Here is a 23535-nt window from a genome sequence, read left to right on the forward strand (position 1 = left end):
AAAGATCTATACAATGGAACCTATGTAAAATGGAGCCTCTATAAAATACATGTTTCTGATGGGGCTGTGAGGTGGAATGACAACAGTGGTATAGTTTGCTCACTATGGAAACAAGAGATTGTCTCTTTGGATAGTGTTAACCTTTCACTTTTAAGACACAATTAAGAACATTTTCAATTTTAATTCTTATTCTTTGCAACAACAAATTTATCTATAATGGTCTTCACTTTCCTACTGAGGTACGCAGGGAACTGGCCAACATAAGACATGATTAAGACATTTGACAATGTCAAGACAGTTGGTAAACTGTGGTCACAGCACATTACATTCATAATTATTTCACAGTTCCCTTGTGCTCCCCCTGTTGTACTCACCTACTCTCTCATTTTATGATTAGATTGTAAGCTCGTTAGGAGCTGGAGACATCCTTTATGTTATATGTTTGCACAGTGCTAGTAAAATGGGGTTGGGTACTTTGAGCATAATGGCAATACACATAATTAATTAGCTAGGAGTCTGATGTTAGAATTGGTAGCCTAAGTCATCTTCAGAGAGACCTCATAATTTAAGAGATATGCTAGTCCCTGGATCCCTAAATTGGAGAGTTTGAAGTTTGCCCCAATTGTGTCTCTTTCTTTTTTTTTTTTTTAACTATACCATCTCAATGGCCAACCTTTTCCTAAATGAAACCTTAAATTTTGGAGAACAAGGTGGCAGCATGTAAGAAGTTCTAGTACATTGCACTACCAGATATCAGCCCAGTCCAAACTGTACTGTACATTTACTGCCAGATATTGTATTCAAAAGCATGCAAAATGTGAAGAGTTTTACAAGCCAACATCAAAATCCAGTTATAGAAGAGGTAAAGATTGTCCTGACTTTAATTTGCTAGCAAACAAGCACCCTGGCTTGGGTGACATTCTGATATTATAAGGGAACATGGCTCCTTCTGTGGGTGATAGTTAAATCATTGATTTCTTTACATTCAAGGGATGTACAAGTACATTGTCATTACTGGTTTTCTGTTCGTTGTAATTCTTGCAGTGTAGTCTGATAGTTTAATGAACTGCTTCTGATGAGAAGTGTTTATTGAACCACTACCTTCATTTCCAAGTAAACCCTTGTAGAATAGTTCAAATCTGCTCATTATTCTTCCGTGGCTCATACCCTGATAATCACCTTCAGGTCTATTAAAAGCCATTAACTGGTGTTCTACAATGAACAGTGTCCAAGAATTATGGAAAGACACTGCAAACAGGAAAGTTGGCTGAATTGTGTAGTCTATTTCTGTCCTATATACAAAGAATGGGCAAGATTTGGGGAAGAGAGCACTGTGATGCAGTGCCCAGCTCCACAAGTGATCCCTATGCAGGAGCATGTGGCAGGGAACAGGGACTGGGGTGAAGAACTGCAGTGGCAGATCCACTACACCATAGAGCAGTGGTTTTTAAACTTTTTTTCTGGGGACCCAGTTGAAGAAAATTGTTGATGCCCACGACCCAACGGAGCTGGGGATGAGGGGTTTGGGGTGTGGGAGGGGCTTAGGGCTGGGGCAGAGGATTGGGGTGCAGGGGTGAGGGCTGCAGAATGGGGCCAGGAATGAGAGGGTCAGGGCTCTGGGCTGGGGGTGCAGGCTCTGGAGTGGGGTCGGGAATGAGGGATTTGGGGTACAGGAAGGGGTTCCAGGTTTGGGGGGGCTCAGGGCTGGGACAGGGGATTGGGGTGCAGGGTTGGGGCACGGACTTACCTCCGGTGGCTCCCAGTCAGCGGCGCAGCCAGGGTGCAGAGGCAGGCTTCCTGCCTGTCCTGGCACCACAGACCGCGCTGTGCCCCAGAAGCGGCCAGCAACAGGTCTGGCTCCTAGGTGGAGGTGCTCAAGTGGCTTCGCGTGACTCTCATTGGCTTCCCAACCAATGACAATGTGGAGCAGGTGCTCAGGTCGGGGGCAGCGCGTGGAGCCCTGTGGCCCCCTTGCCTAGAAGCCAGACCCGCTGCTGGCTGCTTCCGGGGTGCAGCATGGTGTCAAAACAGGTAGATACTAGCCTGCCTTAGCTGGGCAGCACCGCCAACAGGACTTTTAACGTCCCAGTCAGCGGTTCTGACCAGAGCAACCCAATGCCGACATTCTGCAAGCCAGTACTGGGTCGCAACCTGAACTTTGAAAAACACTGCCATAGAGTGTGTATTTCTACCACCAGCACAGAGGGTTTGCACTAGATGGGAGGATCCTCACTTCTCCACGGCTTTCAGGGTGCCTTTTCCACAACAGATCTCCTAGTACCCCACACAGCTACTCAGAATGGGTGTTGGGGATGGGATCTGCACCCTAGAGTAAAAACAAGTGAAACTGCTTGAACAAAATAGCAGCTTGTTCTGATTTACGCAACTCAAATTATACAAACTGTGTTGCCAATAATGTTCCAATACAAAAACCTGAAGGCCAGAAAACTTACGCTATACCATTCAGAAACAACCAGTGAAGCTAGCTAGCCATGCCGGGATATGTGCTGTACCCTCTGAAAGGGCCTTACAATGGAAGGTTTAATTTCTTCCACAGTTTCCTCTGGGGCAGGCGAACTTTCTTTGTCCTTTGCCCCCATTGGACTGTGTCAAAATGGCATCACAGATCTCTAAGGTAACAAGTCATAAATCAGTCTGGGTAGAGCTAGATTTGGATTTCAAAAATTAAAAGCCAATGGGTCAGCCAACCTGATTACCCAAACAGCCAACAATATTTTCAAATTAGTTAACTGTGGGTAAAGAGGATTTGTCCTATTAATGAAACCTGAATTGTGAAAGCTACTCAGGCCTCGTCTACACTACTGGGGTAAGTCAACCTAAGTTATGCTATTCTAATAATGTAGCTGGAGTGACATAGCTTATGTCAACTTACTGTGGTGTCTACACCATGCTGCATCGATGGGAGACACCCTCCCATCAACTTACCTTACTCCTCTTGTTCCGGTAGAGTACCGGAGTCAACTGGAAAGCGCTCTGCAATCAATTTAGCTGTTCTTCACTAGACCTGCTAAATCGACCCCTGCTACATCAATCACAGCAGCGCCAATCCCCGGTAAGTGTAGACATAGCCACAGTTTAAGTGATATGAACAAGAAATAAGCATTGGGTAAGAAAGGAGAGAGACTTGGCAAAATACACTTTCAAAACATCCATACACGCGAATAACATCATTGTGCTATTGTCAGCATCAGTTCCCACATAACAAGCTAATAATCCTTGCAATGAAGTGGGTCTCGTGGCAAAATGTTTATCAACGGGTGATGACTCATAGGTTTGAGTGTGGCCCAGATGCAGGTTACACTTTTACTTCCTAACTGAGTTTAGACAGGTTGGGTTATTCATATGAAGAAATGTCTTTCATGGAATAGCCTGCTGCAGGGGAAGTTGCATTTGTTAGAGAATTCCATGAGGGTTACATTTTGATTGCGCAGTGTTTATGGGGGAAGTGTCAGGACCAGTCAACGTTTCTGCAGTGTTTATATGGATTAAAGATCAGAGCTGTGAGACTCCCCTGTGAAAAATCTTAAAAGACAATTCTGCTTTTATAGTACACAAGCAGCAGGTGGGTTGCAAGTGATGATACTTCAACATTTTTAGAAAAAGTGTAAGAATTGTCTTGGGATTCCCCATTTATTCAAATCAACCTCATTCCATGCACTTTCAACTAATCTTATGCTCCTAACTCCATTGGGTGCTTTTGAAAATCTCCCATTACATTTTGCCTTGTGACAGGCACAGGCATGCATTTCATACACAGTACGGAACAGCATGTCTCCATTTCTATGCTAAAGATAGCAGGGACAAACTGTGGCCATTAAATACAATGTGAACTGCTCAGATACTTAGTGGGTAAAATCCATATCACATAGTGCACTCTGAAAGAATGACAGTTTAGTCCTGGTGCCATCATTCAGGGTGAGGGACTGGTAAGCCCAGTAACGGGGAAAGTGTCCAGTTATTGAAATAAGAAGAACTCTACAGGGTGAGTACCAGGAAAGAAGAAAACAACGGAGGCCAAACAAGCCAAAAACAACCTTACATATTACTGTGCCACATGAAAATGGAGCAGACAGACAGTGAACAACTAAAGCACACATTCTCAGCGTTCTCTTTCTCCCTCTCTTTTTTTCTCCGTGTGCTAATGAAGAGTTTGCTTTATAGGAGGAAGAATTGGGAAGAGGGGAGGTTTTTAATCTAATATTTATCTAATGAGTTATGATAATTAATACTAATACTTCTGTGATGCTGTCCTCATGAAAGGATGCTAGGAGTTATGAAACTGTGGCTGGCAGATAAATGGTACCTGCCTCAGCCATCGGTCTTACAAATGATCCTGTATGTACAGCTATTATTTCCAGACAGATGCTGGCAGCTCTGCAATTGTTCACGGCTCAGTGAAGAATAGTAGCTGTCAAGAGGTTTGAGTGTGTTACAACTTTTAACAGACCTGTTTTCAGCTTGTCTGAAATGCTGAAGAATGGCACATGGAAACAACAACAGAAATGAACGCAAGGCTTATTGCTGAATAGAGATGGCATATTTACTATTTTTTGCTATGCTGTGAATAAGTATTGCAAGGCAGGTTTCTGTGTCCTTTTGGCTGAAAACAGCATGGAAAATCAGGACAAGAATAGGGCACACGGGTGAAAAGAAGTGGTGTGTACGTACGATACACACATCTCTGTGGACTAATATTTAGAGCACTTCATCCTCCCATCGTCCTAATTTACAGTAAAAGGAGATGGGATGCCTTCAGATAGCACTCTATTTTAAACCCACAAGGAGTGAACGGAACTTAATTAACCTTTAATGTGAGTTTGCGTGTAGTGGATAATAGGCCACCATCTATCACAATGGTAACATTTTAACAAATGAGCCCCATATTTTGGGTATGTGTATCTTAAAACTTACCAAAGACATGTTATAGTTAATAAAGATAAAAGATTTCTGAATGAAAAATTCTCACTGGATAATACAGTTTTGTCAAAATTGTAATTTTCTACAGGAAAGTGTCAGTTTTGAATTGTTTTCATGAAAAGAATTAAATGCAAAAATTCAAAGAGACTTAAAATTTAAAAGTTGTTTTGAAGTGTCAATTTGAATAGAAAAAAATCATTCTGACATGTTGAAACATTTGGTCAAATATGTGGAAATCTTCCATTTTGAGATTCCTGATTTGAAACTTCTCCGAATTTTCTATTTGGTGAACTTTTTTTGACATTTTGTTCAGATTTGGAATGGAAAATAATTTGCAACTGTTCAATTTTTCCTTGAAAGAAAATCCCCGTTTTCCAATAGCTCTAATATTGAATAGTGCTAATATGACCAGAGAGTTGAGCAGCTACTCTATCATTTTGTTGTTCCTTTGAAAAGCACGATGGTGAACTTTAGCCATCCATATGCAGCATATAGCTGCAGTTTCATTTTCCACTTAGAACCCTTCTCTGTCTGCCTCTCTGTATCCTCCCAGTCTCCCTTGCTAAGAGTCTCACTTTCATGGCTTTCCCACCAATATTTCAGAATTCTTGGCCTTTCCTAGCTCTAATACAGAAGACAACCATGTGACAGTTTTTCTGTGAAGCAATCCCTTTATACCTATCCAATTCAGAGTCTTATTAGTTTAGTTACTGTGCAAACATACACTAAATGACAATCCCTGCCCCAAAGAGCTTATGATCGAAAAGACAAGACATAACAGATGGATGAAAGAAGCAGGCGGGAAGGCGCAGAGTAGTTAAAATAATAGGATGTTACTGCCTGTGTGTATGCAATTTCTAGCCAGTCAATAGCAGTTATCACAGCTCATCACAAACCTAGCCATGATCATATTAATTTGCCTATTCAAAACTGTTGCTCTTTGTGGCTACAGAGCAAGTCACAGGGTGGAAGCAGATAAAAGGAACCAATGCAATCAGAGACATGTACAGTGACACACACACACACAAATGCAGCCCTTTCAGATGATGTGTAAAATCAAAGTCCAGAGCAACTGGAGCTATTAAAGACCCAATGGAAGAGAAGGATCAGTACTTTTACTGATCTGTGATATTTCTGGGCTGGTAATTCTGTGTGTGTGTGTGTGTGTGTGTGTGTGTATACACACTTACTTTTCAGTTACTTATCTGAGTAGCATTATCTTACCAGGGATAAAACTTTCTTCCACCTGTGGGCAGTGGGAGCTCCACAAGAAGTTAAAACACATTGTTAGAAACTAGAGCCACAGATACCACAGGGGAGATATATTCTCCTGTTTGCATAATTATATCAGCTACATAAACAAATTAAAACTTGTAGCATTGTGGAAAAAAAAAAGCTCTCTAATTTAATTTTTTTCACAGGGCAAGACCAGCAGAAGAGGCAGGTGGAAGAATCCACATATTATTTTGAAACAAGGATGCTCCCTACAGGATGCTGTTTTAGCTGACTAGACATTTTGTTTCTCCTTGGAACATTAATGAATATTTTCCAGATATCAAATTGGCTTCCATCAGCAAGTAGCTAAGGGGAGAGGCAGAAATAGAGAGAACAGGTTCAGAACCAAACAAAAAGGTTGATGGGAGTAACTCAGAGGAGGGAGGCTCAGAAAAGAAGAGCAAAGCAAAATGCGAGATCTAGACATAGGATTTTAGAATAAATAAACTTGTGACGGGAGGATGGATTTAATGGTTTAGGGGTGGGGGTTGAGAAAGAAAGATAAGTAGAGCAGAGCAACAATAGAGAGAACAGCAAAAAGGAATTGGAGAACACAAAGGGAAGACAAAGTATTCCTTTTAAGGAGAGCTTGAAATCTATTAAAATAGTTTTGTTATAATTTCTAAGACACTACCTTGAAGATTTGATCCTGGCATCTGATGCTTTTGGTTTACAGTGAGAAAAGATGCAAATACATTTAAGTATAAGGTCCCATTGCAGGCTGTGGTCATTCACACCCACCCTCTGCAGGCTGAATGTAGACACTAGCCCAGTCAGAGCTGTGCCTCTCTTTCATTTTTCTTCTATTACTGCACTGACTTTTTTGTATTTCATTACCCCATTGCTCGTTTGTTAACATTACAGATAATTCTGCCCATACTCCTTAAAGCTTGGTCAATCCCTACTTCTCCACACTTGCTTCTTCAGGCATTCCATCAACTTTTCCTGGGTGTAAGCCTCAATTTTTCCCCAGCAGTCAACTGGAAATATCCACCAATCACAGGATCGGCCTAGTCTTTTGTTATTTAAATCTCTGCCCTCTCTGGGCCTATCCTCTTTCCAGAAGGGTTTTCAAGCAGCTTCCTGCTGTTCTCTTTCTGGCCCTGTCTCAGGATTCAGCTTTCCACAGAGCCTGTCCACAAGCTCAGCCCTTGCCTATGTTGCCCATCTGTAGCTTCCCCCTTTTCCTGTATACATCTCCCTACTAATCCTCTGAGTCAGGTGTGTCCTTGACCCTCATTAAAGCCAACCTCAGAGCACCTGACTGGTTATCAAGACAGCTGGATTCACTTATTTTAAAGGGGCCAGCCACCCTGTGATGGGTCCCAAAGACATATGCTCATATGGTTGTGTGATATGGCGGTTTGATTGACACCACACAATTGTATATTTTGTTTAGGCCAGAGATTTTAAAACCTTCCCCTTCTCCAAATCTGTACCTACCTCTCCCAACCTTCCAGATACAACTCTCTGTCCTGGTAGCAAGGAATTAGCCTGTGGACTGGCTCACTCAACTTCTCCCTGTAGTTTGGGAGAGATACGGGGGACACTATTGGAATTCATTTGCAAATTGGATACTATTAATTTAGGCTTAAATAGAGACTGGGAGTGGCTAAGTCATTATGCAAGGTAGCCTGTTTCCTCTTGTTTTTTCCTACCCCCCCCCCCCAGATGTTCTGGTTTAACTTGGATTTAAACTTGAGGAGTGGTCAGTTTGGATGAGCTATTACCAGCAGGAGAGTGAATTTGTGTGTGTATGGGGGTGGGGGGGATGTGAGAAAACCTGGATTTGTGTAGGAAATAGCCCAACTTGATTGTCATGCACATTGTGTAAAGAGTTGTCACTTTGGATGGGCTATCACCAGCAGGAGAGTGAATTTGTGTGGTGGGGTGGAGGGTGAGAAAACCTGGATTTGTGCTGGAAATGGCCCACCTGATGATCACTTTAGATAAGCTATTACCAGCAGGACAGTGGGGTGGGAGTAGGTATTGTTTCATATTCTCTGTGTATATATAAAGCCTGCTGCAGTTTCCATGATATGCATCTGAGGAAGTGAGCTGTAGCTCACGAAAGCTTATGCTCTAATAAATTGGTTAGTCTCTAAGGTGCCACAAGTACTCCTTTTCTATATTCAGACAGAGATTACTCTGGAAACATGGGCCCAGATCCTCCAGACCAGCAGAGCTATGTTTGGCATCTGACCACGGGAGGAAAAAAATCTGACTTTTAGCCACCTTTGTGGCTCCTTGATCATGGTGCAAATCCTGTCTACCCAGAGTGCCACATGGCTGATTGCACAAATTTGGATCCTGGTCACATCCCTCTTACCTTGGCCATGCTCCCTACAGCAGTAGCCGAGAAGTGAATAGCATAAGAGCCACTATTTAGACCCTGCAGCACTGGGAGAATGCCCAGGCAGCCAGTTTACAAGGTTTGAAACTTTGGGTAGCACATATACAAATGTACAAATAGTACATATGAGGTACATTAAAGGTGCATTACTTGTCTCCACATCTCATAAATTGTGTGGGCCAGGTCAGTCTTGCGAAACAGCCAGCAATCATGGGGGGTTCTCTTAATTAATAATCACAAAACAGCCAGTAACTCACGGCTCAGGCAGAGTTATAGGCACTATATACAACTAAATGCTGCACAAATGCATGCAAACATGATTAGACATTCCCTCTTTAGACCCATTAGACTTTCACACAGATGAAACAAACATTAAAACAAACAAAATTTCAGTTTTGTGAACTTGCTCCATGAGATATGTATATATTTTCATATACAAACTAACATTGGCTCTTTGCTTACTGTTTCCAAAGGATGAGAGCTACAATAACAGCCATTAAAACCATCTCTTCCAAAAAGCAGTATACATTTTTTCCCCTCTAAATGGAGGCCCCAGTCTGGGAGGCTGTCAGAGCAGCCCTAATGTGTGTTATTTAGAAAATAGAAATGGAAAGAAAGAAGGTGGAAAAGCATTAAATATGTTACATAATAAAATGCAAACATGAGGAAAATGGCTTCTTCAGACTTCCATGCTGTGAGGGGTTGTGCTTCATTCAGCACTTTCTGAAAATGAGTTAAATTTTTAGTGAATTTGGGGGTAGATGGGATGCTGAATTTATGGAAACTCTCAATGGACATAGTGCTCCTGTCTGTAGTTATGTCCTTATCCTGCAGGGTGCTGAGTGCTTCTTAGAGATGCTGATCCTCAGTTCCATTGACTTTAATTTGAGTTAAGGGACTCAATACCTGGCAGGATGGGATCCTTAGGATAACTGGAAGTTCATGTCTATTCTCTACTTGCCACTGTAACTTTGCAGATTTAGATTGTATCATTATTCATATTGGAACTTAATACTTAAAAGGATACTGTGAGGTTAATAAGCATGTTTAAAAAACTGCTTACCTGTCTTAACCTTAGTGATTATCAGGATCACTTCCCCCCCTCCCTTTGCTTTACTGAAAATTGGTAAAACCTAATATTTTTCCAGTCTTTTATTGCCAGTTTAGAAAATTGTTAGTGCTACCGTAAGTTTTTTCGCCGATTCCATTAACTCCCTACAAGTTTTATGTAGGTCAGTTGGGCTGCATAATGGGTTTAAGTTTTCCACATTATAAAACCTTATTAATGTATTGAAAAATAGCTCGTTAGATATATTCTTTACTTCCTAATTGTATATATTTGTTTTTCTTTTACACAAATTTGAAAAAATGCATTTCAATAATCTCAACCATGTGAATAACTAATTTCATCCCTGTTTACATGTATTCATTAGCAGTTTCCTTTCTAGTACTACTTTTTCTGCTGAAAATTACACAAAAGACCTTCATATTCCTCTTGAAAGTATCTTCCTACAAGAACTTGAACCTTGGCCCTCCAATTAAAAATTAGATGCTCTACTAACTGTGCTCCTATTAAATTATAGGTTTCAATTAAAAACTTCCATTGGATCACTACAGATGAAAATGTAATTCTCTTTTATACAGTGAAAAGCAATTAGGAAACTGACCACAAGTTTCTTCTGTCCAGTGCTTAATCATCATTATAAATGCACTAGAAGTGACTAATAAAGAATAACTAGTATATGGTACAAAGTTGATATATTTATCAATATTTACGGTATACATCAGTCACACTCCAGTATCCGGGGTACCACTGTATTTCATTCAGCAACAATTGAAATTTGGTGGCATTTGGCTGCAGGACATTTTTATGGCACAACTGCAGTGAAGAGATATACCAAAGCACGATCCATAACAAAAAGAACCACGGCTTTATTTCATAGACAATGAAATCTTTACTGAGGAAACAAAGAAAATTCTTGTCCTTATATGTTTTTGAACCTTATAGGCATCATCATAATTAGTATAACAGATGAAAGAAGACACTTTTCTCAATTATATATTATAACCAGTGATTAGGAAAGGTTTTGTCTCATACAATATATTCTTTCATGAAGATCAAAGTTTCAGACAATCCGTCAACATGATGGATTTCATTTAAAATGCTTCACAGTATGCATGAGGTGCATTGCAGAATCATAAAAACAGTCTACATTTCAATAGCATAAATATATGCTCAGGATAGTAAAGATGTAATTGCATTATTAGCCAAATTAATGTAGCATAGTGCAGAATGATGCCAATAATATAAAAATGCTTTCACCATCAGATGTTGCATATCCATCAGCAATCCATTTCTTCTGGTAGAAGAGAAGGTTACTTACCTATAGCTGGAGGTTCTTTGAGATGTGTGGTCCCTATTTGTATTCCAATTGTGCATGCACATGCCAGAGCCAGGTTTTTGTAGCAGAGTGTGCTGATGTGCACATGTTGTGCATCCCCTCTTACTCCCAGCCAAAGTTATAAGGGGCTGTGTGGGTCGATGCTGCTCCAGTGACCCTCTTACTGCCGAGTATGCCAGTCTGCAGCAGAGGGGATGGAGGGCAGGTATTGGAATACAAATAGGGACTATGCATCTCAAAGAACCTCTAGTTACAGGTAAGTAGCCCTCTCTTCTTCGAGTGATAGTCCCTTTATGTATTCCAATGTGCATGAATAGTGAGCAGTAATCAGCATGGAGATGGGTGCAAGGATGCAGGAGGAAATGCAGTCTGTAATATGGTGCAGCCCACGGAAGCATCTGCAGCCACCCGTTGGGTGATGGCATAATGAGAGATGAAAATGTGAATGGAGCATTATGTCGCTGCTTGACAGGTGTCTTGCCATGAGACGTCTGCTAGGTATGCTGATGTGGTAGCTTGCACTCATGTAGAGTGCACTGGGATTGTATCTGGCAGCTGTATGTTGGAGAGAGTGTAGCAGGTCCGGATGCACCCAGAGACGCATTTCGAGATCCGTTGGGAGGAGAGCGCTTTACTTTGCACTGGTCTGCAATTGATACAAACAACTTTGATGATGCCTGAAAGGCATGGGTCTCCTGGGGATAGACGGCTAGTGCACGATGGACGTTGAAGGAGTGAAGGATCTTGTCCACATTGGAAGAGTGTGGCTCCAGACAGAAGACTAAGGGAGGTAAATGAACTGATTGAAGTGGAACTCCAACTCCACCTTCTGGAGGACCTCAGGATGCAGCCATAAGGAGACTTTGTCCTTGTAGAACATGGTTGGGGGGGGGGGGGCGGGGTCAGCCATCATGGCTGCCAGTTTGCTGACCTAGCTAGCGGAAGTAATGGCCACCAAGAACAGAACCTTCATAGAGCGATGGGAGAAGCAGCACATTGCCAGCAGCTCAAAGGGTGGCTTCATGAGAGCAGATAGGACGAAATTAAGGTCCCACAGGGGTATGGGCCAGAGTATTGGGGGAAAGGTATTGAGGAGACCTCTCATGAAGCAGATGGTGGTAGGGTGGATAAACACTGAGGTGCCATCCACTGAGTGGAGGAAGGCACTAAGTGCTGCCAGGTGGACCCAGATAAAGCTTAGGGTGAGGTTCGACATTTTGAGCTCGAGGCGGTAATTAAGGATGATGGGAATGAAAATATCACCGAGGTGAGGTGGAGGTGGTGATGGTGAGCTCGAGCAGTGAAATGTTTCCATTTAGCTTGGTAGGAGGCCCTGGTGGATGCCCTCCTGCTTTGAGTAAGGATGTGGAGCAAGCTTTGCCTACCTTCGAGTTCCATCCAAAAAATGTGAAGTGAAGCAGGCCTGGATTGGGATGCCAGACTCGTCCCCGCTGTTGCATGAGGACGTCTGGGATTATCTGAGGCAGAGAGGTGCGGAGTGTCTGAAGAGGTCTGGCAACCAAAACTGACGCGGCCAGTATGGGAACCTGGTCTCATCAAATCTTGCAGTAGACTTGTAGTAGAAAGATAAGGGGGGGAAAAGGCATAGCAGAGGTCTCCTGTCTAGGACAGGAGAAGCACATAGTTTTGGGGGTCCTGCCTCAGGGTTTCCCTGGAGCAATAAAGAGGCAACTTGCAGTTCTTGCAAGTGGTGAAAAGATCCCAACATAGGGTGACCCAGATTCAGAAGAGGTAGCGGAAAGTGGGGTTGTGTAGTTCCCACTTGTGGTCGAGATGGAGAGCTCTACTGAGTGCATCAGCTATGGAATTTTGGGTGCCCGGTAGGTACATGGCCTGGAGTATGACACGATGGTGGATGCACTGGTTCCAAAGGTGTATGGACTCCACACAGAGAGATGGAAATTTGGTGCCCCCTTGTTTGTTGATGTAGACGACTGCTGTGATATTGTCCAAGAGGAGCTGCATGTGCTGTGATTGGATCAGATGAAGAAATGCTTGGCAGGCTAGCTGAACTGTTTGGAGCTCCAGAACACTGATGTGCAGTCTGGCCTCTCATGGCACCCTGAGTTGTGAGACTGTGTAGGTATGCCCCCCAGTCCACAAGAGAGGCATCTGTTGTGATGGTGATGTGTGGGGTGGTGGAGATGAAAGGGTTACTGACCATAACATTGGAAGGGTGGGTCCACCAGGTGAGGGGGGCCTGAACTGTCTGGGGAACCATGACCCTGGCCATAAGATGGTCTCTGTGGGGACTGTAAACAGAGAGGAGCCAGAGCTGTAGGCAATGCGTGTGTAAATGTGCATGTGGAGTCACGAATGTGCAGGCTGCCATATGGTCAAGGAGGGAGAGGCAATGGTGGACTGTGGTGCATGCTGGAGGTTCATCATGAGGGCCATCAGCATTGTGAAGCAGTCTGGTGGGAGGTATTTAGTAGGCGGAGGTCGAGAATGGGGTGGCACCCTCTGCCCTTCTTGGAGATGAGGAAGTATGGAGAATAGAAGCCTCTGCCCACATAGGGAAGTGCCAGGGTCTCTATAGCATCCTTGGCAAGAAAAGCTTCAGCCTCTTGTTGGAGAAGGCATTGATGTGTAGGGTCCCCTGGAAATGTCTGGGAAAGGGGTGGGGAAGGGGCTGTGCAGGGGAAACTAAAGAAATTCCATGGAGTATCTGTAGTGGATGATCTCCACTACCCAATAGTGGTGATCTTGCCCCTATTGTGGGGAAACAGGGCAAGATAGCCCCCAAAGACGACATGTGGGGCCCTGGGTGGCAATGGGGAGGGTTCGCAGAGCTCCACCGACATTTCAAAACTGTGCCTTGCATTGTTGGTAGATGAGGTCAAGGAAGCGGCACAGATTGTGGGTTACTGATGCCGGGGTCTACATAGGGGTTCCTGGTGCCTGTGGTAGTACGGTGGGTAGGGCATATACAGCTGAAAGTGACATTGTTGGCGTTGTTGTTTGCGGTGTGGGGCTGGGGTATAGAAACCCCGAAAGCGCAGTGTGGCCCTCGAGTCCTTTAACAAATGACGAGACTCATCAGTCTAAGAATAAAATAATTTGTCCTTGTTAAAAGGGAGGTCCTCTATGGTCATTTGAGAGAAGCCAGAGAACTGCAGTCAGGAGTCATGGTGCATGACAATGCCCGTCACAAGTGAGCACGAGGATGTGTCATCCACATCAACTGCCACTTGGAGGCAGACCTTGGCTAGGAAGCGCCCTTCATTCACCAGTGTCTGGAAGTGTTTTAGCTGGTATGGGAGTAGCTTGTCTTTGATCTCTGCCAGCTGGATGGAAGTGTTAAAATCATATTTGACCAGCCAAGCCTGGTAGTTGGTGATGTGAAATTGCAAATTTCACCAAAAGGTGTAGCCTTTTCGCCGCCCAGTCTGTTGGTATGCCCCCTCCATGGCCATGTGCACCACCAGGGACCTGGAGGGTGGGTGGGAAAACAAAAAGTCCGCCCCTTTAGCTTGCACAAAGTAGCACCATTATGCTTGTGTTCGCGTGGGGATACAGGAGGTCGGGATGTGCCACATTGCTTGTGTGGACTGGAGGATGGCATCATTAATGGGGATTGCCATCCTTGAGGGTCCCTGGGCTGGAGGATGTTTAGCAGCTGGTGCTGTTGATCTTGCACCTCTTCTAGTGGTGGTTTGTTGCCACCTTTTGTAATAGGTCCTGTGGTCAACAGTGGGAGACATGGAGGCAGGAATAAGCACTTCATACAGAAAGCAGGAAGCGGCTGTAGGGACTGGCAGAACCAGCAGTACCAGCTTGACCTCTACCCAGTGGCATTGGAACAATTTTTATAGTGGGGGTGCTGAAAGCCGCTAAACCCTGTACATGCAAAGTACTCCACTTAGGAAGGAACAATCAGTTGCATACATACAAAATGGGAAATGACTGCCTAGGAAGGAGTACTGTGGAAAGGGATCGGGGGTCATAGTGGATCACAAGCTAAATATGAGTCAACAGTGTAACACTGTTGCAAAAAAAGCAAACATCATTCTGGGATGTATTAGCAGGAGTATTGTAAGCAAGACACGAGAAGTAATTCTTCCGCTCTGCTCCGTGCTGATTAGGCCTCAACTGGAGTATTGTGTTCAGTTCTGGGTGCCACATTTCAGGAAAGATGTGGACAAATTGGAGAAGGTACAGAGAAGAGCAACAAAAATGATTAATGGTCTAGAAAACATGACTTATGAGGGAAGATTGAAAAATTGGGTTTGTTGAGTCTGGAGAAGAGAAGACTGAGAGGGGACATGATAACAGTTTTCAAGTACATAAACTATTGTTACAAGGAGGAGAGAGAAAAAAATTGTTCTTCTTAACCTCTGAGGATAGGACAAGAAGCAATGGGCTTAAATTACAGCTAGGGCGGTTTAGGTTGGACATTAGGAAAAACTTCCTAACTGTCAGAGTGGTTAAACACTGGAATAAATTGCCTAGGGAGGTTGTGGAATCTCCATCATTGGGGATTTTTAAGAGCCGGCTGGACAAACACCTGACAGGGATGGCCTAGACAATACTTAGTCCTGCCTTGAGTGCAAGGGACTGGACTAGATGACCTCTTGCGGTCGCTTCTAGTTCTATGATTCTATGATGGAAACCAATTCAAGTCAGGGGGTGCGGCAGCACCCCCAGCATCACAAGTTCCAGCACCCCTGCCTCTGCCGCCTCTTAAGGGCCCGTTGGTGCCAGTGGAGGAGCTGGGAAAGACTGGTAGGAGGCCTGAAAGGGTGGGTACCGAGGGCGGTATGGGTCCCAGGATGTCCAACATGGCCAACGGGGAGGGATCTGGGGGTGCTGCGGGCCCCGGGGTATCAGTATCACGCCATCAATGCCATGTTATAAGCGGCCAGATAAGGTGGGGGGAGTGGAAGTGATATTTCCGTCTGAACACAAGGGAGAAGGTGGGCTCCATTTCAGAAAACTCCTTAGAGTCCAATGATGTCTCCAGAAGCGGGGGAGCCAGCAGCACAGACCACGGTGTGCTGTTGGTATGGTCTTCTCCGGCAGGAGCAGCTCGTCTGGCAGAGTGGGGCTGGAGAGCAACAGCAAAGATGGGTAGGACAGCCCCAGTTCCTGTGTGGACAGAAGGGGCTCCAGATGGCTGGAGGGTCCAGGGAGTGTCCTTGGAGGCAGCTGAAGACCGAGGTGGAGTCCACAGAGCCGGCTGCAGCGAAGGCTGTGGAAGCGGCGGTGGGACTGGCGGTGCACATGCAGGGGATGGCACAGATCAAGCAGGAACCAGGTCCCACGATGGTGCTCTTGGATCCTTTTTCCTCTTTGCCTGAGGTACCAGTGCAGTGGTGTCGGCACGCAACATCTCACCTGACCTGAAATGGCTCAGGTAGGAAATGCTGCTCTTAGAAGCAGCCCTTGATAAGGACTTGCTTCTATGCCCATGAGAGTGCTTCCTACTCTCGTGCCTGAGCTTGTTCGGGACTGCTGGATCCGAGTTGCGGGAGGTGCTTGGAGGAGCACTCACTGCTGGCGATGGCCAGTGCACTGTCGGTTCCAATGGTCCAGGATCCGAGTGTGTGCATGGCCTCATAGCCTCCTCCTGAGGTGAAGTTCTCATGCTTCTCAAGTCCACAGTGGGAAACCTTACAGATGGCACAGTAAGCAGCGATATTGGCTTCCCTGAGGCAGCGAGACAACATTGGTGCTCATTGTTCACAGGAAATGAGTGAGAGTACGAAACACAGTACTTGAACCCAGAACTGTGGGGCATAGTCTGGGGGTGGGGGGAGGGGAAGGGAAGGAGGAGGTAAAGCAGGGGAACTGGGGAAAACTATCACTAAGTAGGTAACCTCTGGAAAGGTTTGTAATTGGTTGGCTTCTTCCTCATAGATCACTAGATTGGAATTCCCTTCCAGTAAGTATCTATGACTTTCTCAAAGGAGATGGTGTGAGTTACCCTTTCACAGTATTATCCATTTAGATACAACTTATTATTTTAAACTTCATTTTGAATGGATGTAAATTTTACTTGATTTTACTTTTCCACTGAATATAGGTATGCAGCTATATTAGCAAATAAAGAGATTTTCCTAGTTGGGTATTGATAAATGTAAAATTTTTAATTAAAAAAATAAGGGGGGGGGGAAGGTAACTGATTCTGATACATATTGATTAATACCTTATTCCTCAAGTAGCTTCACTGAAATCAATGGAATGATTTGCATTGAGCAGTATCTTTCCCCTCAAGTGTGAGAGAAACTGGCTTTAAAGAGTGTTTATTATGTAATACAATCATACTTGTACAGTAATAGTCAGTCACGTGAAGGAGAGAGTAAATGTTCTGCAACAAAACTGAAGTGAAATAGAAACATGGACTTCTCTGAGCAGTGCAACATTTAGGTAGAAAATTATCTTACATTTGTGTTCATGTGCTCAATAGCAGTTTTTATGCAGCAGAAGAATGCTTAAGCCTAGAATGGCACAAAAATATTTTCAAATAGTTTTCACTGTTTTTCCCAGTAGACCACCATATTCTTTTGAGAGCAAACTATTGATCATAGTACAGAGAAAACTTGGATTTTTCTTTTTAATTAGTAAACAACCACCTCTTTTCTAGAAGAAAGGAGAAAAGAACAAAACAAAAACCAACCCCCCCATCTCCACTACAAAAAACAACACACCAAATAATCCAGGACATTTTTTTCTTTTGTTACAGTTAAAATGTTTAATGACAAAAGTAGGGTTTGCAACAATCAATCAACAGAGCAGGTCCCACTTTTTTCAAAATGGCACAAAATTATTTTTACATTTTTGAGAACTTCTGAGGAATTAATTACAACATATATCTGCAAGTATGGATTTTGGCATATAATAGCAAAACCTACCTTTAAGATCACTTGTTTAGAGAGCACATTTTGTTAATATTGTCACGTGAATGCACTATTTTTGCTAGCCACAAAAGTAGCCTTTAAGACAGATTTTGCAGTACACCAGTCTCAAGTCCAACAATACATGATCTTTATTCTTTGCAGAACTTTAAAAAGGTAATGTAATAAGGAAACTACTGATCTTGTTACATTTTACAAATACATTCTTTAATATGAAACATTAACCTGAATTACTGTATATTTTATGTACACAAATATCTAATACTAGTGTTGTATACTACAGCTAAGTTCCAGGAGGGAAGTGTAATGTTGTAAAGTTTATCTGCGGTATGGGATGTCAGCACACTTTCTTGAAATCTTCTTAACTGCCATTACATCTAGTAGTTTACTGAATACCAGGAATGTAACAGAATGCAAATAAATCTCTTTTCCTTTCTTGAATGCAGTGAGTTATTTAAACTCAACTATGAAAACCAGTTAATGGTACTAAAACATACATATTAAAGAACAACAGGTTAACCTGTGAAAAAGGGATCTGGAATTTAGCAGTGTGCCTGTGACCTGATCTGCCCAGGAGATGTTTAAACCTGTAGCCTCCTCAAGCACCATGGATTTTTACCTGAACTGAAATAACTCATCCTCCTCAAGTATATCTGATCTAGGGTTTAAACGTCTCTTCTAAATTATTTATAACCTTTGAGTAAAAGCTAGGTAGCAACAATTCAAATCCTATTCTCTCTCTTCTTTAGTAGAACTACTTTTATGGTTGTAGTTCTCACTACTGAATTTTCATTAGCATATGACTCTCGTTTTCATACTGACTACTCATGACCTCAATTTCATCAGGTAGCAAAATCCTTGAGAGTACAGTTTAAAAAAAAAAAAAAAAAAAAGTAAGAATAGCTGTGGGGCTCTAAAATTGCAGTGTAGACATTTGGGATCAGGCTGGAGCCTAGTCTCTGGGTTCGTGCCTGCTTGTGGTGTCCCAGGGCTCAGGCTCCAGACCGAGCTTGAAAGTCTACACTGCAGCTGTATAACCCCACAACCTGAGCCCTGCAAACGTGAGTCAGCTGACATGGGCCAGCTGCAAACATTTTATTGCAGGTTAAACGTACTCTAAGAGAGGGGAATGGATAAAGACATCTGCTTTGCTGTCAGAACAGTACTGTACATCTGAAAAAGATTCTAATGACACATTTAAAAAAACCCCAGAACTAACCTTACGTTTTGTTTTGTTTAATTCCCAATATGAGACTGCTTTTTTCCTTGCTGGTCTCTAGTAAGAGCCCTATTTATTAAAATGTTTCCTATTGTGCTTGTGACGCTACAGATTCTTTCAAGGCAAGCATTAGTCATAAGTAGCTCAAGTGGTGCTTGGGGCCTCACGCTTTAGTGGCCCTGTTCTGACTTGCAGCTTATGTCTGGCCAAATTCTTTCCCAGCTGGCAGCTTGGGATGTGACATTTCTCAAGGTTGTCCTTGATGTGATCCTACAGTGCTAAACAGATGACAAACATGCTCCCTCCTCTAAACAACTTCCACTATGCAATTAAAAAACTTCGTACAAAATAGCATAATTAAAAATATACAATTACATACTATACATTTCATTAGATGACTTCTGTAGGTTGACTTAGAATTTCTTCACAAGTAAATTCAATCCCCTTTTTGTAATATCGATATTTCCAAGAGTTATTATTTCCTTCTTAGTTACTTTTCTCTTTCTTCCCTCCACCCCACACACTACCTTATTATTAGATTCTAAGCTCTTTAAAATGTAATTAATAATGCAAAATCTTATTCTGCATTGACTATGAATACTACGGTATATTCAGATTACACTGGCTGTCTGGCCCATCAGTAAGAAGGGAACAGAAAATGTTGAAGATGCATGCAGCTTAGGACCAATGTACTACAGCTGAAGGCTAAAAGCTCAGCTAGCATTTTATGTTTGCGTACTCTTGGTAAAATCAAGTATAACTTCTTGTACTGGCTTCACATTTTAATCCTATGAATAAATAACTTGAGAATTTCTGAAGGAAAATGAGGGAAACAGATGTCTGTTAAGGAAGACAATAGATCAAAAATAGTTTAGTTAATCAATCTGCAATGGAAAGGTATTTTTCCAGGCTATTTGATGTTAACAATATTTTCTGTGTAAAGTTTATGAAAAACTGGTAGCTTGGAAAGTTTGTTTTCAAACTTTCATTTATAAAGGCCCTATTCAGAGAAATCATAGTTAAAAAGAAACCACACAAAGACTGCTAAATTCCAGACTGTGGTAATGGGGCACAACCATTTTGTGTGTACAGATTTAAATATCAGATTTTTCTTAGATCTTAAAATCTCAAGGTTACATTCTTTATATTTTATTATACAATCCAAAAATCAATCTGGAAAGTACAACAGGATGTTTTCAAAAGGCAGCATGGATAGCAGGGTCACATCTGAAAGTCAAATTTGCACTTCTGAATGCTGGTACAAAAATTCCTACTGAGTGGCAGAAATTATCAGGTCTGCTGTTTCACATAACAAATCAGTCTGCTTTCCACTACAGGATTATCATCTGGGATGCATAATTCCAACGTTCAAATTCCACTAGCATTATACAAAAGGGAAAAAATATGTAACCATTGTTTGGGATTTTATTTCTTTACAGGAACACCTCTTGTAGCCAATTTAATACTTCTTCCTGTGTGACACCAGAAAAAATAAGATGGTGCTTATCTTGATCAGTTTCTCATTTGGTCCAGTTTCCATGTTTTTAAAAAACACCTACAATAACTTAAATACAAAATAAAGGTTGGAGATACAGCAGCATTGCTTAGTGAAATTACCATAAAAATGTGGGAATGCAACATTTTTCCTGTATGTTAACTGGTTAACGCATCTTCACTGAGTTGGAAGGATAAAGCAGGTGAAAGTTTGGATCTCAGTAAAAACTGCTGAAACCTAGCTTTTCAGTTCCTCTTGGGAAGATCTCTGTGTTAGGCAGTATCTCAACATTTGTGCTTCATGGCAAGCTGAAAAAGAACGAGAGAGAAAAAGTTACACTATTTGCAATTATAGCCATTCCTGGCTAAAGCAACTAATCTGGATTAGAGATGGGCTGTACATGGAATCCTCCAAATAAACTATTTTCCAGTGGAAAGGTTGTTGAAAGCCAGACCTGAAACGAGATCCAAGTTTTGGCCCAGATTAGCCTTTCCTTGTTCTCCATTCTCCTATTCAGTGGGGAAGGGATTTGGCTGCTTTCATAGAACCAGCTCTATGGGGGCTCCATGCATCAGTTCTCTGTGAAGGAGCAGAGACTCACTAGTCTGAGCTGGGGGTCACACACATTTCTCCTCCAATCCAATAGAGGTTTCCTGTAAAAGACCACTAAGGCCTGAGGCTTAACTAGTCAAAACAAATTAGTCTTTTGGTCAAGCTGTTTCACAGATATATGTACTCAGAGGTGAACGCAAGCTGGCAAGAGCCGGTACGCCATGCCATACCAGACCAGCTTCCCCAGGCTGGCGATTTAAAGGGCCTGGGGCTCCAGGCAGCGGCTGGAGCCCCGGGCCCTTTAAATTGCCACCACGGCCCAGCTGCAAGAGCCCCTGGGTAGCAGAGGCAGCTCGGGCGGTGATTTAAAGTGCCCACAGAGATGGAGAAGTTTTGTTTGTTTGTTTTTAAATGAAGTAGCAATTTACTGGAAAATGTTCATAAGAAAGCAGTGTCAATGGCCACTATCTTTTCTGGAAGCATCATGAATAATCATTTAGGAGAAGTACATTTCTTTAAGTGGCTTAGATAGCAAGCTCTTGCTATCTAGTATCAATAGTTCCAGGTTCCCAACTAGACTACGGACATACGAGACGGAGCCCTGGGGGGTTTGGGGCTCACAGTATGGAAAAGGGGATCCCTTGGCATTAAAAAGGTTGAGAACCAATCAGCTAGAGCTACTTTACAGGTGAGAAACAGTAAAAAAAACAAAACAAAAATCTATTAGTTCCACCAGTAATTTGTCTTCTGACATAGACTTTGAACAGGTGACTAAGCTGTACTTTAAGATTCCAGAAAGATTATTCCAATTCCTTATACCCCAATATTCACACAATCTTATTTCTTAAATTAATTTGACATGTAAGTATAATAATGATTAGTCGTATAAATATATAGCTGTGAAATACGCCAGTATGTAGTCATAGCATATTAATGGTGAAATTAATTACAAAGTTTAAAATAATACAAATATGTGAGCCATTTCTTTGAAATGGCGCCTACGCCTAGAGAATGCTGCCAGGAAAAGCATCCTAAATGGAGACTTTAATTGGCTGCAACAAATGTTTGCAAATGTTAATTTGGTGCTTGTTTCTTCTAAAGTTAATGAACAGTGATGTTCATTATCAGTATTCTGCCAAAGAAGCATTATTTTACCATTAAAACACTGCATAATTAGATTCCTACTTTTCTCATTTGTTTTGCAATACTGAAATATGCAGGAATTTAAAAAAAAAATCACTTAATTCTTTATAACAATGACTCAGCCCTGTGTATTGATTGTCCAACTATTCTGAAGTGTTTAATAATTAAACATGAACAAAAAATGACAAATTTACTTCTCCATTACATAAAAGCCCATCGGAAACAAACCCAAGAACTTTTTGCCAATTAGAAAAAACCAAAGCAATCGAGATCTACCAGCCAGTAGGTCACCTGGGTTAGCTGCTCTACACATTACCACCAGACCACGCGAAGTGATGAGATTATCTGCAGAATTTTCATAAGCATCTTTCCTGTTCTTTGTGGGGAATTTTAATTCACTCATAACCTTTACTTATTTTAAAGCAAGTTCTGCTTCAGTATAATTAATATGGAAAGAAAGCTGGTTACAGATAACTGATTTGGGTCACGCAGTGCAACTGCTATTAGAGCAGCTTGTCAGGGTGCCTTTTTCTAAGCAGGGGCATTCTCCCGTGACCAGTGGCTTTCCTTCATGCTCTCCCTCAATAGCAGCCAAGCTATTTCTTCTCGTTGCCACCCAAAATGCCAGCAGCAGATATCTATGACCCAAGATATGCTGCAGAACTGGAGGACTAATGCATTTGTCCAATACCCAAGAAAAGATTTGGGGTAGTAGTTCAGTGCCGGAGCTCTGCCCTTTACAGAAAAAGCAGAAGTGAAAAATGATCAACCCATTTTATTTAACTGAAATCACTAATTTATTCTGGGAAGAGGCTTCATTTATTTACCTTCTTGAATGTGAACCAGAAGCACTTTTTCTCTGCTTTGCCTTAATTAAAAAGAAAATAAATTCTATTGTAAATAACCCCGTCATTTATCAAGTTCGCCAACTCCCTAACCATCACCCACCAAACATCTGTGTCACTGTCAAGACATGCCACTGACAGCCAGGACATTTAGCAAAGCACAGTGGATCATATTAATTCAAGCACGAGGTCTTCCATGATGTGTATCACTCAGTAAAGCTTGAGCAGCACAAACTTTTAGCCATCTAATTCCAGCATTACTTCCAAACAGGGATCAAACAGACAGCCTTTGCAGAAGATGCATTTAGCTACAATAGTGGGTGAAAGCAAGTGAAAATGAGGATTGGAAGTTCTCCAGAATTTTTTTTTCTGGCAAAGCTTTGTGTTGTGGGTGACTTTCCCTTCTACCTCTCTCTCTCTCTCACACAACACACA

The 23535-nt window shown here is 42.3% G+C and overlaps 1 protein-coding gene across 1 annotated transcript in view; it reads right to left on the reverse strand.

Annotated features, from left to right (window-relative positions):
- Positions 1–17709: 17709 nt before the first annotated feature.
- Positions 17710–23535, reverse strand: part of STXBP6 (syntaxin binding protein 6) — a 209877-nt gene continuing 204051 nt past the window's right edge. The window contains exon 6 of the mRNA XM_073348899.2: positions 17710–20868. Within this exon, the coding sequence (XP_073205000.1) occupies positions 20845–20868 (24 nt within the window). The 3' untranslated portion in view covers positions 17710–20844. The remainder of the gene's footprint in view (positions 20869–23535) is intronic.

This window comes from Lepidochelys kempii, chromosome 6, assembly GCF_965140285.1.
Source record: "Lepidochelys kempii isolate rLepKem1 chromosome 6, rLepKem1.hap1, whole genome shotgun sequence".
Taxonomy (NCBI): domain Eukaryota; kingdom Metazoa; phylum Chordata; order Testudines; family Cheloniidae; genus Lepidochelys; species Lepidochelys kempii.